Genomic DNA, 15,277 nt, shown 5'->3' with positions numbered 1-15,277 from the left:
AAAAAGGTCACGTTTTATTCAAGTAAAGGTACATAAGCTCAAAGACATAATTTCCTGGATATAATTGATTCATGATTAGTGACATATTCTCCAAATTTTCTCAATTGTTGTTGTTGATAAAACTATCAACCATGAACGGAAATCTTTTCTAATTATGCCCATCATATGTTTTCTGTGAAGTTCTATATATATATATATATATATATATATATATATATATATATATATATATATATATATATATATATATATATATATATATATATATATATATATATTATAATTCATTGATGTGAAGTTGCCAAACCACGACCTCACTTTCATGTTTTTAATTAAGAGATCCTATGTGAAAACAATATCATCTTTAAAAAAAAAAGCTAAAGTATCAATATTACACTATGTGCTCTTATTCTAATGTTTTCATTTTCTATAAATGTATCCTATGGCATTTTTTCTTATTCTTTATTTTGTTTTACATTAAACCATTGTAACAACGATATTATTTTCTTATGTGTCAATCTCTGTTATTAAAAATGTTTTTTTGTATCAAGCTGTGTTATTCTAATTCTCATTAGTTTTTGGTGAATTTCTGACAAATAACTATAAAAAGACATGACTCAATTTACTGTAAGAGTTGGTGCTTTGTCTGTCTCCATCCAGCAGAGGGAGCAAGATACACAAACACCCATTGTACGGCAAACTATATCAGAATTAAATCAGTAAAAGTAAAGACAGCTTGATTTCAAGGGGTAAACATTACAATCCACTGGTCAGAAATGTGTATGTCTGCATTATGTGTTTGCTATATTTCCTTTCTTTTCTCCAGTTAGTATCAGAGCCAGTTCTTTTGCAGTGATTTAATGATGCACATGGATCCAAGCACATAGTAAATATCTTACCAACACAAAACACGGTATTGGGGTGACCATAGTAGGCTTTATTTTGACTTCATGTTTACAGATTTGTGTCAAATTACTATGGCATACAGTTTGTGTGTATGTGTGTGATTCCTGTGTGGTTGAATGTGGGGCACTTATGTGTGATTTTGTTTCCTTGGAAATGAACATGTCTGCATGTCTTTTCTTTTCTTTTTTTTAATCCCCTGAACAAACTACAATAATTACAGCATAACATGATGTAAAAAAAAAAGTTATCAGAACCAGTCAGATGGCTTTGTCCTCTTTTTTCTTTTTAGCACCTTTAATGTAAATAATGTGACTTTGTGAGAAGAGACTGAGAGAGTGAAAGAGAGTGAGAGATTCTTTTCTGAAAACTGAAAATCAGTACAAAATAAAAACAACATAAAGCATACAGTTTGTTTCGTACACATTCAATAATCATACACCTTTTCTCTGGGATTCTTATAGTGTCTTTGTTTGGAAGTGCTGACCGTGGATTTGGGAACAGGTACAGCAACTGAATTTCGAATGATGTTACGACCTTATGTTTTTTGTGTGCTGCTCCTACGTGGATTCTTCTGGCTTTTGTAAATTAACCTTCACCAATAAAAACAGGATATGTAACCATCTCAGTGCCTTACATCCACCATTCATCACAATGAATGATGTATTTAAACGTGTACACTGAAGCAAGTGTTTTCTTTCTTTCTACAGACTCTAATTCTATGATGTAGAGCATTACAGTTCCTCACTAGCATATCCAGCGGACAAAGCGCTCAAAGAATGAGGGTTTGTTCAACATGTTATAGTCAGCTCCTCTAAAGATGGCCGACATGTCCCCTAATGACACCTTCCGCAGGACCTCTTCGTCTGTGTCGGTTCCCATGGCGATCACCGTGGGAACGCCTTCCGATCTTCTCATGGCACTTATGCCCTCATCCAGCTGGTCGCTGGCTGTGATACCATCAGTGATGAAGACAAAGGCCACTTCAGCGTTGCGACGGGCCTGGCGTGCTCTCTACAAACATAACAATCAAGATTTTAGGCAATATGACTATTGTCATTCATTAGTGGGGGGTGAGGGGTTAATTCACTTCTTTTATCTGTGTGTTCGTGTGGAGGTTCAGATAGGATGAAGTTAGCTTGGATTGAATTTTGGAGAGAAAAGAGTAAGCAGCTTTCCCTTTAACGTTTACGTTAAACTAAGTCCAAAACCTCCAGGCTCCATCTCTACTTAAGAGGTTTTAGAAATTTTGTATGATTTAAAGGTGTTCAGAAATGGCCGTTAGTCCTGTTTGTCGCGCCTCCTTCTACGAGTTTCCACAAGATGCCGCACAAGTTTACCCGAGTAAAGAAAATTAAGTTGATGGATATTCAATGTTTGGGTCGAGACCGAGCTCGGTCTGTCTGTGTGTGTGTGTGTGTGTGTGTGTCTCAGACATTTGATTGACGGATGACGGATCCAATATCAGTGGCTGATGAATCGTGAGCAACGTGACGCATAATCCGTGCGCCTGCATTATCCAATGTGAAAAAAAACTACCACACTTCCATCCCGGATTTAGTCGAAAATAGAATTTGCACAAAGTTTGGCCTACATCGTCTGATAGATGAGTTATTACACTAATGTTATTATGACCCACGGTGGAATCAAATTAATTTTTCTTTTCTGTACACCTTTAAAGAAACAATATATGTCAGCTACAGTTTGCTAATCGCCACTTGACTGTGTCGGTATGACTTTGTGTGTTTGCTATAGGCCTACCTGGAAGAACACCACATTGTTGACAGCGTGGATGATGGCGTTGCCCAGAGCAGAAGAGGAGTCCATGTAGTTCACACCTGCCAGTGAATCAGCGATCACCGTGAGGTTGTGTGTGAGCGGGAACTCCACCCTCTGTTCTGTCGGGCTGCCGTACTGGACCAGAGACACACGGGCATTCCTCTCGTCTGCGGCGCCGTTGGCCAGGGTGAGGCGACGAGCCACGTTCTCGACGAACTCCTTGGCCCTGCGGTGGTTCTCCAGTCCCATCCTCTCAGATCCATCCAACATGAACACCACATCCACTGGCCGCTGGACACAGCTAGCCACAGCAGGCTCTGGAACAGACACACACGTACATGAGGTTTTAAATCAAACATTGTGCTTGATGAGCTCCATCTGGAGAAAAGATGCTCAGTGGCCAAAGTCAGCAAAAAAATATTATCTAACATGCTATACTTCCATACGTGCTAGCTGCAGTCCAGCTGTGTGAGTCACTGTAAACCCTCACAGATCACTGGTGGCCTCTTCAAGAAAGCACTTTTAAGTTTGCTCTACCATTTTATTCTTGCGAGAACATTTTAAACAAAACATAGTTCACATCAACAAGTTGCAGTCCCGGAGCTAATGGTACCATAACATGTGGGTAAAGCAGCTCTGTGGTCATTTTCCTCTAGTCATCCTACTTTACAAGCCAAGCCACATGCAAAAAAACAAAAAAAAATCATGCACCAATCAAGGGCATAACGTACAATAGTTCCTTCATCGTCACTTAACAAAACATTCACATACATACACCAACTTCTGACTCAAGTACTGTATATTGTGATATGTATAACACCAGCTATTTTCCACATGTAATGGCTTTTCCATCGACATGAGTCATTCACAGACAAAAGTAACGGCCGTAACCATGGATATGTGCAAAACAGCAAAAAAAAAAAGAAGAAAAAAAAAAAGTCATCAGAGTGATTCAGCGAGCTCATGATTCACAGTGGAAACGAGGCTTCATGAAAGAGCCACTGTACACTATACAGGAGCAACATGAATGGCTCTACAGACGAATCTGTCTCCAACAAATGGATGACATCTGCTTTCCAATGAAAAAAGAAAGTTCCTCCATTAAGATGGAAGAAATGATATGTATCATATTACTGACTGACATACTTTTCTGAGAAACAGCGCTAATTTGTACATCAGACATAATTCATGAGCTGAGGGAAGATCATGAATGGACATTTTGACCTTTGGCCCATCACAGACAGTAACCACATTAGGCTGTTATGACAGGGCCAGCTTCATGTCATGCATTTCTTTTGTATATTGCACCCAAAGAGTTAACATAAATGCCCATAGTTTTGATAAAATCTATTGTATATCCAGCAGTAAGCTTATTAGTCACTTGGCAGCCATATTTGGTGAGGTAGCATGGTTAGCATATTAGCATTAGCAAAGTCCTAAGGCTTTCTCGGGGTCTCCCATAATGTCCCCATAGACATATTTGAAGGAGTCGATGAACAGCTGGGTCCACTGCTGTCTGTCCGCTCCCTGGGCGAGTTTGGCTCTCTGGGCTGTGTACGCCATGGTTGCCACGCCAACCCCGTACTGCTGCTCGCTCAGGCCATTCAGCAGGTTGGCCACACCCTCCAAAGAGGTGGGGACCAGCGGGGGGCTGCCTTCCTCGGCCAGTGGCTTCCAGGGGGGAGGGGCTTGCCCCACAGTGATGCCCCCTCCTGCAACAAGTGGGCGGAATAACATTGTGGGCGGGGTCCCACAAACACGGCGCAGCAATACAGCCAACTAAGATGCCGGACGTACGCCAAGTTGCACAAAAACTCAAGTTTGGTTTTGTCTGTTGTTGTTTTTTTTATTGCCACATAAATGAATTGTTCCGTAGCAAATGAAGAGTAACAACACAACAGACACATTGACCTCAGCTGAAGCCACACTGCATCTAATGCAACAGATCGAAGGCGTCAGTATGCTTCAAACATGTGGACACATATGAAGGTAAAATATATTCATACCTGCCACCAAAGAGACAAGGGATAAGACACAATGAGCCATACAAAAGGGGATAACAGCACATACTTTCAGTCTTTCCTTATTCATCATGTTACACTTGCTGGTGTGCATGAAAAAGTGAGACAACTTTCTCATTTCCACACACCTCGCCAAATACCATTTTAAGTGAGTATGTTTATGCTAATTGACAATACAACAAGTACTTGGTTTAAAAGATACTGACGCCTTCATAATTCCAACGAGTATAAACTTCGAAAAAGGAAACAAAGCAAAGCCAAAGCATATTTGATGCATAATGTTTTATAGTCTTACCTGATTTACACGGGAGGTCAGGGCATATAATGACAGGATCTACAGCCAAAGACAGAGGATAGGGTCAAAAACCAAGACAAAATTGAACTGCAGATCTGACCGTCATGTGTGTTTCTGTAAAAGAGTGTATACCTGGGCAGAGCACGGTCTCAATCTTGTCAATGAACTCTTCGGCCACGAGGTCTGCGAAGCGCCTCATGCCCATCACTCTGCCGTCCCTCTGGCAGGCGATGCTCTTCAAACTCTCGTTCTCCTCCAGCTGGTCGAACATGTCTCCAATACCGATGGCGCTCACATCAACACTGGGATCACTGCTCACACAAATACAAACAACAATGTAAAACTTTTACCTTCTCCACAAACACTGATTATTATGCAAAATGGTATGACAGGCACCTGCAGAGGTAGGTGAGCAGCGAGTCGTCATCTCTGGGGTCGAAGCGTCCGTCAGTGAGGACAACGACGGTGACATTGGCTTTGGCTCTGCGGCTGTCTCTGATCAGGTGGTCGTAGGCGTACTTCAGAGCAGATGGAGTCCACGTTCCTCCAGCAATCCACTCCAAACGCTTCACTTCATCCTGAATAGTGGATGAGGCAGAAAGTGAGAGATGTTCATGTGTAGTTTTTGGGATCCATCAAGGTACATGGGGTAGCCGACATCTGCTTGAAATACAATGTTAACAGAGAAAGCTAATTGTCCAAATTTAATTAGATTAGTTAAAACAAATATCTGAACTATGTTCAAGAGTGAACTAAAGGCAGTTTGTACTATAACACCTGTGTAAACTAACCTGAGGGTTAAGTGTGTTGTTTTTCCTGTATTCTTCTTATTGTCAACAAATCCCATAAAAAGACCAAAGCGTACAATGTGTTTGTTAGTCTCTGCCCTTATATACACACACCACTACCTTCTCTGTCTGTGCTACTCAGCCACAAGCCTGTTGGTTCCTACTGAAGATACAAATCTTTACAAACAGGTTACAATTAATGACTTCAATTTTCCAAAAAAAAAACAGTCACTTTAAATATTTGGGAAGAGTCGTTTTGGTGACCGAGAAAGTATTTGCAGTGTATGCAGGATTGACTCTAAATAAACAGTTTGCTGTCTGGCTTTGACAGTAATTATCAGCTGAATCAAGTTACAGTTTTTATTGACAGTGATATAAAAAAAAAATAGAAGAAGCCACAGTTGTCCTGTCTACCACTGGTAAATGCCAGATCATATGTTTTCATACATGTCAGAAACAATAAGACATGTAGCCTATAGGCCTACACATATGTAACTGTGATGACTTCCATCTGCCTAATGTGTTCAGACAGCAGCAGATGTGATCTGTTCAGATGAGATAGTATAAAACATCTGGACTTCAGAGATGAAAGGACAGACTGTGATACAGCAGACTTCAAAGCTGTTTGTGTTTGTTTGTGTCTGACTGCGTGTGAAACCTTGAAAGCAGACAGTGAGTCGATCTTGGGGTCATCGAGCCGGATGGCCTGGAACGTTCCACTGTGACTGTACTGGACGACTCCCACTCTTGTGCCTAGCGGACACAGGCCACCACGGTTACACACATACAGGGTGATAGCCATTTTGAAATAACTCTGATCAGACTGATCACAGACGCTATGGAACAAATGCTCACCTGTCTCTGACTGCGGGTCTTTGGCGAGGGATCCCAGCCTGTTGATGGTGTTGATGACAAAGTTCTTCTCCAGGGTGAAGTTGGTGAGACCCACGGACTCTGAGCTGTCAATCACAAAGACGATGTCCAGGGCCCCGCACCGTTTCTCACAGTCTGCAGACAAGAGAACACAGACTGTAATGATCTGACAGCCAATCAGCTTGTACGGATCACAAACGACCAACCGGTCCTGCCTGGACTCACCACAGCAGCCACATGTCTCCCTGATGTAGTTCATGACGTCACATTCCTGCAGGAACAAACAAAACACATCGTCATATCCAGTGCATCCTCTGTGTGTTGGTTGATGTGACAGTGACAGGACAGTGGTTGGATGATTCTTACAGTGAGGCCGGGGTCTCCCTCGGGACCTGGATCTCCCTGTGGAGGAGGAGAACACACAAAATCACATCACTGTCTATCAAATCCTGGCTGGTTCAGGTTTGCTTGCAGATACTAATGAGTAAAAAACAGCACAGCAGCCTCAATACCATGACCTTAACAATTTCAGTGCATATAAATCAATGTACATTGAAAACACTATAAAAACATTATACAGGACTCAGGCCAAAAAAGGGGCCGTCATGTAATAGAATTACAAGAATTACAATATTAACAACAATAAATAGAACAAAGTTCTTTTCTGGGTTGACTGTCTGCTTCTATCATGACTGTCTGCTTCTATCATGACTGTTACTTCTATCATCACATGTGTTGTTGTCATTTTATTATGAATACTGCACTTTAAGATGTCATTATACCCATCCTACAGTATATGACAACCTTATGTCTGATTACATTGTTTGGGTTGAGAACTTTGTTCTATTTATTGTCGTTAATATTGTAATTATTGTAATTCTATTACATGACGGCCCCTTTTTCGGCCTGAGTCCTGGTATAATGTTTTAATAGTGTTTTGATTGTGTGACACAATGTACATTGATTTATATGCACTGAAATTGTTAAGGTCATGGTATTGAGGCTGCGGTGCTGTTTTTTGCTATTTCTGTTAATTCTGTCACCTGTGAGTTGACAGCTGCATGCTATCCTCTCCTGATCAAGTCATGTGACTAGTAGTATTTAAGATGGCTTCTGTTATCTATCCTACTGTCTGACGAAGAGAACACCTTTACTGCTCGAAACGTACGTCACTACAATAAATTGATACGCTGAGTCCTGCAGAGTTGCGAGTACCCTTGTTTTTTCTATTTTGCCTATTTTTTGTACTCTGCACCTGCCCTCGCTGGTGTGATGTGCGTGTCTACTCTGGTTTGTTCTTAGATACTAATGAGTATACAAGCTTAGACTGGCTTTTGCTGGCGAGATGCATCTGGATTTTTGATGTATGTGCAGTTTAAGTGTACTTACATCACGTCCGGACTCTCCTCTTGGTCCTCTGAGGCCAGGTTCACCCTGAGACCCTGGCTCACCCTTTGTGAGCAAAGAAATAATACATATGTAACTATCTTCAAAAACATTTCCCTAAATGACAGCATCTGTCCAACAACAGAAGTTACGTACTCCCTCTCCCCCAGGTCCTTTGTTCCCAGGCTCGCCTTTGTGACCACAGTCTCCCCTGCTGCCACGAGGTCCACGATTACCCTTCTCTCCTCTGTCACCCTGCAGAGGAGTGGAGGAGGAGGAGTTTTATGAGTCAAGTGTGTCACTGCTTGTGAAAATGCAAGGATTTAGAGTGCATGTATACATTACCGATGGTCCTCTTGGTCCAGGATAGCTAAAGCCGGGTCTTCCAGGGTCTCCCTAAATAGAGTCGGAGCCATTAAGATGAAGAACTGCTGCTATAAAGCAGAGAAGATGATACTGCACATATACACATTATTCTTACCTTGGGTCCAGTCTGTCCAGGCTCTCCTCTTGGCCCAGCATCACCAGGGTCGCCTCTGGTACCCTACATTACAAACAGTGTTAAAGCAAAGCTAGATAAGGCCTTTGGTTCTATACGTCCAAAGGTTAGTTTTCACCTACATTTCTCCCGGACTCTCCTGGTGCTCCTGGAGGTCCTCTGGGGCCGGGCAGACCGTTGTCTCCCTGTTCAGAGAGAGAGTGTTGACAGCAGGTGGAGTGAATGGGAGTGAAACTCAAGAGTGTATGATGTCAATATGAATATATGCAGGTTATAGAGACAGTGATGCAGTTATTCTTACCTTTGTACCTTTGTTTCCTGTTTCACCTGGAAGTCCTCTCGTGCCCTCTGGCCCCATCTCACCCTGAAATACATAATACTATCAGCAACGAGCCCTCCAGTGGGAGAAGTAGAATTACACGTCTCGTTATGATAATGTTTTACACTTGCATGATTGTGTACATGAAATCATACCTTTTCTCCCTTAGTTCCATCAGGTCCTAGCGCACCCTTTGTCCCGTAGTCCCCTCTTCTCCCCTAGAACACCATAAACCAGAAAAAACATCAGCATCAACACAAAGACAGAGACAGACAGACAGAGGAAATGGTCGTGGGTGAATCGGACGTTCTTACCGCCTCTCCTCTCTTTCCTGGAAGTCCAGGAGTTCCCTAGGAAACACAACACACAGGTGAGTCACCTGACACATGTGATCGAGTCTATGATTGAGTGTGTTTCTGTCCGTGATGTTGAACAGAATCTTACTTGGTTTCCTTTCAGCCCAGGGAGGCCAGGTGATCCAGGACCTCCCCTCTCCCCCTGCAGAAGAAACACCAGACATCAGCCTCTCAATGTGTTTAACATAACCTCTGGCCTTGGACTCAAGAGAGGGACTGGTTTACCTTGGGTCCTTCCACTCCAGCTGGGCCAGTGGGACCAGATCTACCAGGGCGTCCGGGATCTCCCTGAAGACATGACACAAACACGGACAATGTAAACAATGTGTGGATTGATTATGGTCTGTGTATGAAGCTGACAGAAGACTCTTTACCTTGTCTCCATCCTCACCACCAAGACCACGTTCGCCGACATCTCCGGGGTGTCCATCAGGACCCTGCAAACCATCAAGCACACACCGTAAAGAGGCAATAACATCACCAATATGAGTGTAGCCTACCAACAAACTAGAATGTTGTTCAGTGTCGTACTCTGTCGCCTGGGTCTCCTTTGCAGCCGGGGGCGCCAATCCGTCCAATTTTACCCTAAAACAAAAAAAAATCACAAAAATGAAAATTAAACTTATTTCAAAATCAGACATGCTCTAATTGAAGTTTTCAGAATATAATCAAGTTTCTACATTTTCTAAACTGGACAATAAAACTTCGGCCTCAAAGTTCAGTCTTTCACAGTTCCTACCTTCTGTCCATCAGTCCCGTTACGTCCTGCGATACCAGCCACACCCTAACAACAAAGGGACAGTTAGAGGAGAAGGACCAATCACATTTCAGTACTAATTGACTGATTGAGTTTAATAGTAAATTAGAAACGGGAAAAAAAGTCCTACCTTCTTCCCCTGAGCTCCAAACTCTCCCTGTGGGCAGACAGAAGATGTATGTACATTAAGAGATTTGTGTCATCACAAAATGACCAGATTTGTATTGAAATTAATTTTTAAAAACAGTAATTTATTGAAAATGCAAACTGATGTCTGACCTTGTCGCCTTTAAGACCTGGTTCTCCCTAAAGAGGGAAAAAGGAGAAGATTAATTGTATGTATCACTGTATAATCGGACACTGAATTTATATTTTGTGTGCTGCAGTGAAGGGTGGGGAGGTGAAAGTATGGCATCTTACCTTGACACCAGGCTGACCAATTGGACCCTCAATACCAGGGTCTCCTGGACGACCTCTTTCTCCTTTTGGGCCTGGATCGCCATTGTCACCTTTAGCTCCCTGCAATCACAGAGTAATATGGAGAAAATGTCTGTGAGGATGAAAGTGGCTGGTGTATAAATACTCCAAGTGTGTGTGTATGTGTGTGTGAACCTCACTTTTTGTCCTCTGTGGCCTTTTGGACCATGAGGTCCTGGTGTCTCCAGACAGGATACCTTGTAACACTGTGTTTTGTATGAAATGAAGAGAAACAGTCGGTCATGACACAGTCTGAAACTGAAATATTCACATCTCTGATTATTACTTGTCTTGTCAGATGTCTTACCTCCACGTATGCTAAATGTTGCTGTGAAGACAAAAGAGACAAGGTGTGAACATAATAGGCACTAATAATCACCGATAGTTGATTATATTTCTCCATGTGTGTCTGTGCATTACCATTGTCTGAATGATGCGGTCAATGGTCTCTGTGTGTATGGTTGCTCTGCCCTGGCTGAAATCCACAGCCATGAAGTCCCTCCTGTAGACTGTTGCTGGAGAGTTGGCGATCTCCCTCAGACCTGTCTCCTCAACGTTCTTCGATGCTGCTACGACAAATATCCGGATGCCCTCGTCACGAGCCCTCTCTGCTGCCACCTTGATACCCCCACAAGGGTTCCCGGTCACATGACCGTCGGTGATGACCACAGCGAATCGGAGGGCTGTAGGGTACTGGGGTGAACGCAGCATTTCCTGGGTCATGTTGGTGAGGGCACAGTCAATGTAGGTGCCTTTACCCAGGTACTTGATTCCTCTGACACCCTGGAAACAAGGGAAAATAAGTTCTCATCAAGGCTCAATAATCAACTTGGTAAGTTATTATGTGGATGTGTACAAAGAACCTGTTTTATGGACGAGGAGAGGACGGACTCTGTTAAATATATGAACATGGCCAGCAGCAGAGGTAATTTACTGAGGGTAGTTTAGCTTAGCACAAAGACTGGAGACGGCGGACCTGGCTGTGTTTAGCACCTCTAAAGCTCACTAATATTTCATCTGTACACAAATCTCAAGTGTAAATACAACAATTTGAATGTTTATATGGGTTACTTTGCTGGACTATTTCTTGGCAGGGAGCAATTAGACGTGAAGTGAAAACCACCTGCAAAAACCAAAGAACTGTTGTTGATGACTTTGGTTTTTGGTATTGATTAAACAAATTAGATATAATATGTTAATTAGTGACAGCACCGAGCCAGCTGTGTCTCCTTGTCCCCAGTCTTTGTGCTAAGCTAAGCTAACTGGCTGCTGGCTTAGGCCTAAACCTTACCATAAATTAATGTGGCCATGAGTGTTTTTTTTTATAATGAAATGGGAAAATTATTTTGTTGGAGGTTAAGTGTTAAATCACTATAACTATAATTGATTAATATTTTTGTGTTTTTTGACAGTGCAGTGAGCAAAACACCAGTGAAGACAAGGGAATCAAACCAGCAACCTGTGCTTGCATTGTTAAAGCAGAAGTAAGCGGAATATTTGTGTTAATATACTGTAAGTCTTAAATAGTTCTATCTTCCGACAGCAATCACTTATATAGAGTGTTTGATCCGAAACACGGGTCTGTCAGTCACTCTGCTCTGCTGTAAGCCGAGGAGAAAACTTTCCTTGTATCCTACAACCTTTATCCAATGAGGAGAGAGAACGGCATAAAGGGGCGGTCCTCTCTGTGTGTGCAGCCAAGGGATGCGCGTGAATGTGGTGACGTAGGGACGAGGGCGGGGACTGCTAACTCCATCAGCTGACAGGAAGTTAGCCAAAACGACCGGATCGCTTACTTCTGCTTTAAATCACTGGGACTATATGTTCATCTTGGAATTACCAGCCATTTCTGCTCTGCAGTACACGATGCACAAAAAGCCTCTTTATTTTTTTTCCCCTGGTTGCCATTTTCTATGTTGTGGGGACCTACAGCTGATTTTAGCCCCGTGCCCCCAAAGCACTTGTGCTCACCCCTGGGTGACACTACTGTGAATAGCAAAACAAACAACAGATCACCCATATTGTCAATCTACTAAAACTACTACTACTACTAGTACTACTCCTAAAACTTTATATGTGAAGTGTGTGTGATGATGATGTGTGACTTACACTGATGAAATCGCTCTTGGATGCCACGCGACTGAACACCTGCTGTTTCTGGGAGAAGTGCAGTCCACCAATGTTCCAGTTGATACGCACAGCGCCTCTGAACTCAACATCGTCTAAACGCTGTGCGAAGTCCTCAGTGAATCTCTACAACAAGACACAGCACAGACATTACACAACATGGCACATAGAGACAATTTGTGTTGAGGTTAAAGTAATAGGCTAAATGAGATAAGTAATAAACAGGGAACCTTGATGCTCTCCACCAGGGCTCCAGGGGGCGGCTCCTGCAGGGCGATGGTTTCAGATGTGTCGATGGTGAAGTATAGATCTATGGGACATTCATTCTTCTCTGGAGAGGACACACAAAAAGAATAGATAAAAACTCCATAGAAAATAGTAATGTATCAAAATCAGCAGGACAAAAATGTTCCCTGCAAGTGACTCAAGTTGTGTTCACACATTAAAGGTGGCATGTTACTGAGGCTGTGAAGAAGCTACAGTTCAGTCTGATGGTACTTACTGGCACACTCTGATTGCTGGCCGTTAGTCAGGGCTCCAAAAAGGAGACAGAGTGCGATGACCTCTAACCCCAACATCTTCCTGCTCCCCTGTCTGACACATAAAGGAACAAGACAGCAACCAAGAATTATGAAAAGGGAAAGAAGTTCATGTGAAAACTTGAAAGCACAAACCAAGAAAATGTTTTGGCTATTTAAACACAACAACATTGCAACAGCTTTTTAAAATAAAACACAACATTGATTCTGCACCTGGTATCAGTTATGGGATGTAATACAAACTGAATGTTACCATGGGAACAAAATGGCTGCCACAGTTATGTAACCGGTTTGACTCTATTGCAGAGAAACCAGGACGGTGCACGGATTATGGAATGGAGTGAGTTACCTTATCATAATATAGCACCCCATCCTTTCAAGCTATGGGGATTAATATACAGTCATTACTTCAGGTGATGACATGAACAGTCTGGTTGTATTTGGCAGCTGAGAGCAGGTAGCTGACTTTATATAGTTAGCCTCATGTTTCAGATTTTAACCACAAGATTTCTCAAGGCCTCCGTCTGCAGCGCTCCAGAGGATTTCTCTCTCACAGTTCACATGCCGTCATGGTTCCCAGCCCCAGTGCACTGACACATGTTTGTCAATTGGTTTAACACAAGTTTATATAGGAATATGCGGCAAGTACTGATTTTGAAGTCAGGAAATCCTGCATGATTATTTGACCTCAGAATATCCTGAGAAGGGGGACCATCTGACACACGTTATGTGGCCCCTATCTGGCCCCTCTATTGGTCTGGGTCTTTGAGGGCCTCTGAAGAACAGCTGACTGACATGACATCCAGATCACGCCCTGTCCGAGATTACAAGCAATCTGTCAGCAAATCCTCTCCTTTGGTGTCTATGCACAACCCTGCATCTACTCCTCAGCTCTAAGGCCAGCGAGTGTCCATCAGTGGACCATATACCCACTAATGGTCAGTACAGCAGAGCAAACCTCTGTCTGCTGTGGCTCCCTCTAGCGGACAGAGCGCTTTGATCTGCGGAGGAGTCGCTCCTGCAGATGTTCCCACTCCGCTCCCACTGTCTGAACCACGAGATTAAGTGGGAATCTATTTCAGCTTTTCATCACTGCATCAGTAGCCTAAATGGCATGCAAAAGTATGCAAAGATAAAAACACAAGTGGGCGCCACCTAAGCTTTTCCTCATAAGCAAGTTGTGGTTTTTTTTCAAAGATTTACGCACCCAAAGTTTTTTGGCGCAGCAGTTTGGTTTGACTAAAAAAACACCATAATTTCAGTGAGTGGGAGTTTTAGGACAAGATAAGAGACGAAGAAACAGATGGACAGACAGGCAACGAGAGAGAATGAGGCAGGGAGAGAGCAGAGTGTTGCACATCGCTGTGCGTAAAAGTGCTACATACCTGAAGTCTTTCCAATTACTTAAAATCTTCGTGGGCAGTTGTTCCTCTGTTGATTATCTCATCTCAGCAGACAGGAAAGCCGAGAAAGAAAAGGGTTGTGGGATGAGAAATGGGGAATAAAGCCTTGGATGCGCGTTTACTTCACGCAGAAGAGCCGTCCGTTCGCTCCCCTGTCCCGGTCCAGCCCCAGCAACAACCTCTGATCCCTCCTCCTGCATGCGCACAGCGCACCCCAGTGTCCTCTGCTGTCCGCTTGGAGGCGCCGTGGCTCCGCTGGAACCCGTGTGTGCGCGTGCGCGTGTGCCCATGGCATATTGTACCAGTGACACTCCTATACTAGTAGAAAATGATGCCAGAGCACAGCTGAGGTTTTTGAACTGATCCCCCTTGAAGACGCCTTAAACACCAATGTCCGTTTAGCATCAGGAGATATCACGGTTGTGTGGATGTGGCCCTCAGCTCAGCACATGGCATGGCCCTGGGGCCACTCTGAGCTTTCATGTTCCTGAGATAGAGCATTTGAGAGGTTTTACAGTTATTCTCACACATGTGGCGAGTCAGGGTGAAATAGAACAGGATAAAGAGCAGACTTAACTCCCTTTACTCATAAATACACTCACACACAAACAGCCCTGGCTTGTGTCTGGTAGTCTGGTTGCAATTAGTTGGCCTGGTGAGAGGAGTTTATACTTTGCGTAAACACTGACAGACTGTCCATGAGTCTGCTCAGCATGTTTATACGCATGTAGGTGCTTCAGCCGCCTGTTTGCCTA

General features: G+C 43.1%; 1 protein-coding gene across 1 annotated transcript; it reads right to left on the bottom strand.

Moving 5' to 3' along the window:
• Positions 1–1,044: 1,044 nt before the first annotated feature.
• col6a2 (collagen, type VI, alpha 2) lies at positions 1,045–14,728 on the bottom strand. Its single transcript, XM_083990832.1, has 32 exons — positions 14,505–14,728; positions 13,083–13,174; positions 12,811–12,911; positions 12,563–12,706; positions 10,874–11,236; positions 10,761–10,781; positions 10,594–10,659; positions 10,397–10,495; positions 10,256–10,282; positions 10,107–10,133; positions 9,959–10,003; positions 9,751–9,804; positions 9,594–9,656; positions 9,445–9,507; positions 9,308–9,361; positions 9,178–9,213; positions 9,019–9,081; positions 8,846–8,908; positions 8,667–8,729; positions 8,527–8,589; positions 8,391–8,441; positions 8,202–8,300; positions 8,049–8,111; positions 7,026–7,061; positions 6,885–6,930; positions 6,642–6,794; positions 6,445–6,539; positions 5,395–5,576; positions 5,131–5,309; positions 4,999–5,037; positions 2,665–2,999; positions 1,045–1,917 (listed from the first exon to the last, which is right to left on the bottom strand). Exons 2-32 carry the CDS (start codon positions 13,156–13,158, stop codon positions 1,651–1,653), a joined length of 3,036 nt encoding a protein of 1,011 aa, XP_083846958.1. The 5' UTR covers positions 13,159–13,174; positions 14,505–14,728; the 3' UTR covers positions 1,045–1,650.
• Positions 14,729–15,277: the final 549 nt, after the last annotated feature.

This window comes from Trachurus trachurus (assembly GCF_905171665.1).
Source record: "Trachurus trachurus genome assembly, chromosome: 17".
Lineage (NCBI taxonomy): Eukaryota > Metazoa > Chordata > Actinopteri > Carangiformes > Carangidae > Trachurus > Trachurus trachurus.
This window is presented reverse-complemented; position numbering and strand designations above follow the sequence as displayed.

Coding starts and splice junctions, on each gene's coding strand:
- col6a2 (XM_083990832.1), bottom strand. CDS start 13,158: ATGTTGGGGTTAGAGGTCATCGCACTCTGTCTCCTTTTTGGAGCCCTG. Junction 10,660..10,760: donor AACATTTAGCATACGTGGAG/GTAAGACATCTG, acceptor TACAAAACACAG/TGTTACAAGGTATCCTGTCT. Junction 8,301..8,390: donor CTGGACCAAGAGGACCATCG/GTAATGTATACA, acceptor ACTCCTCTGCAG/GGTGACAGAGGAGAGAAGGG.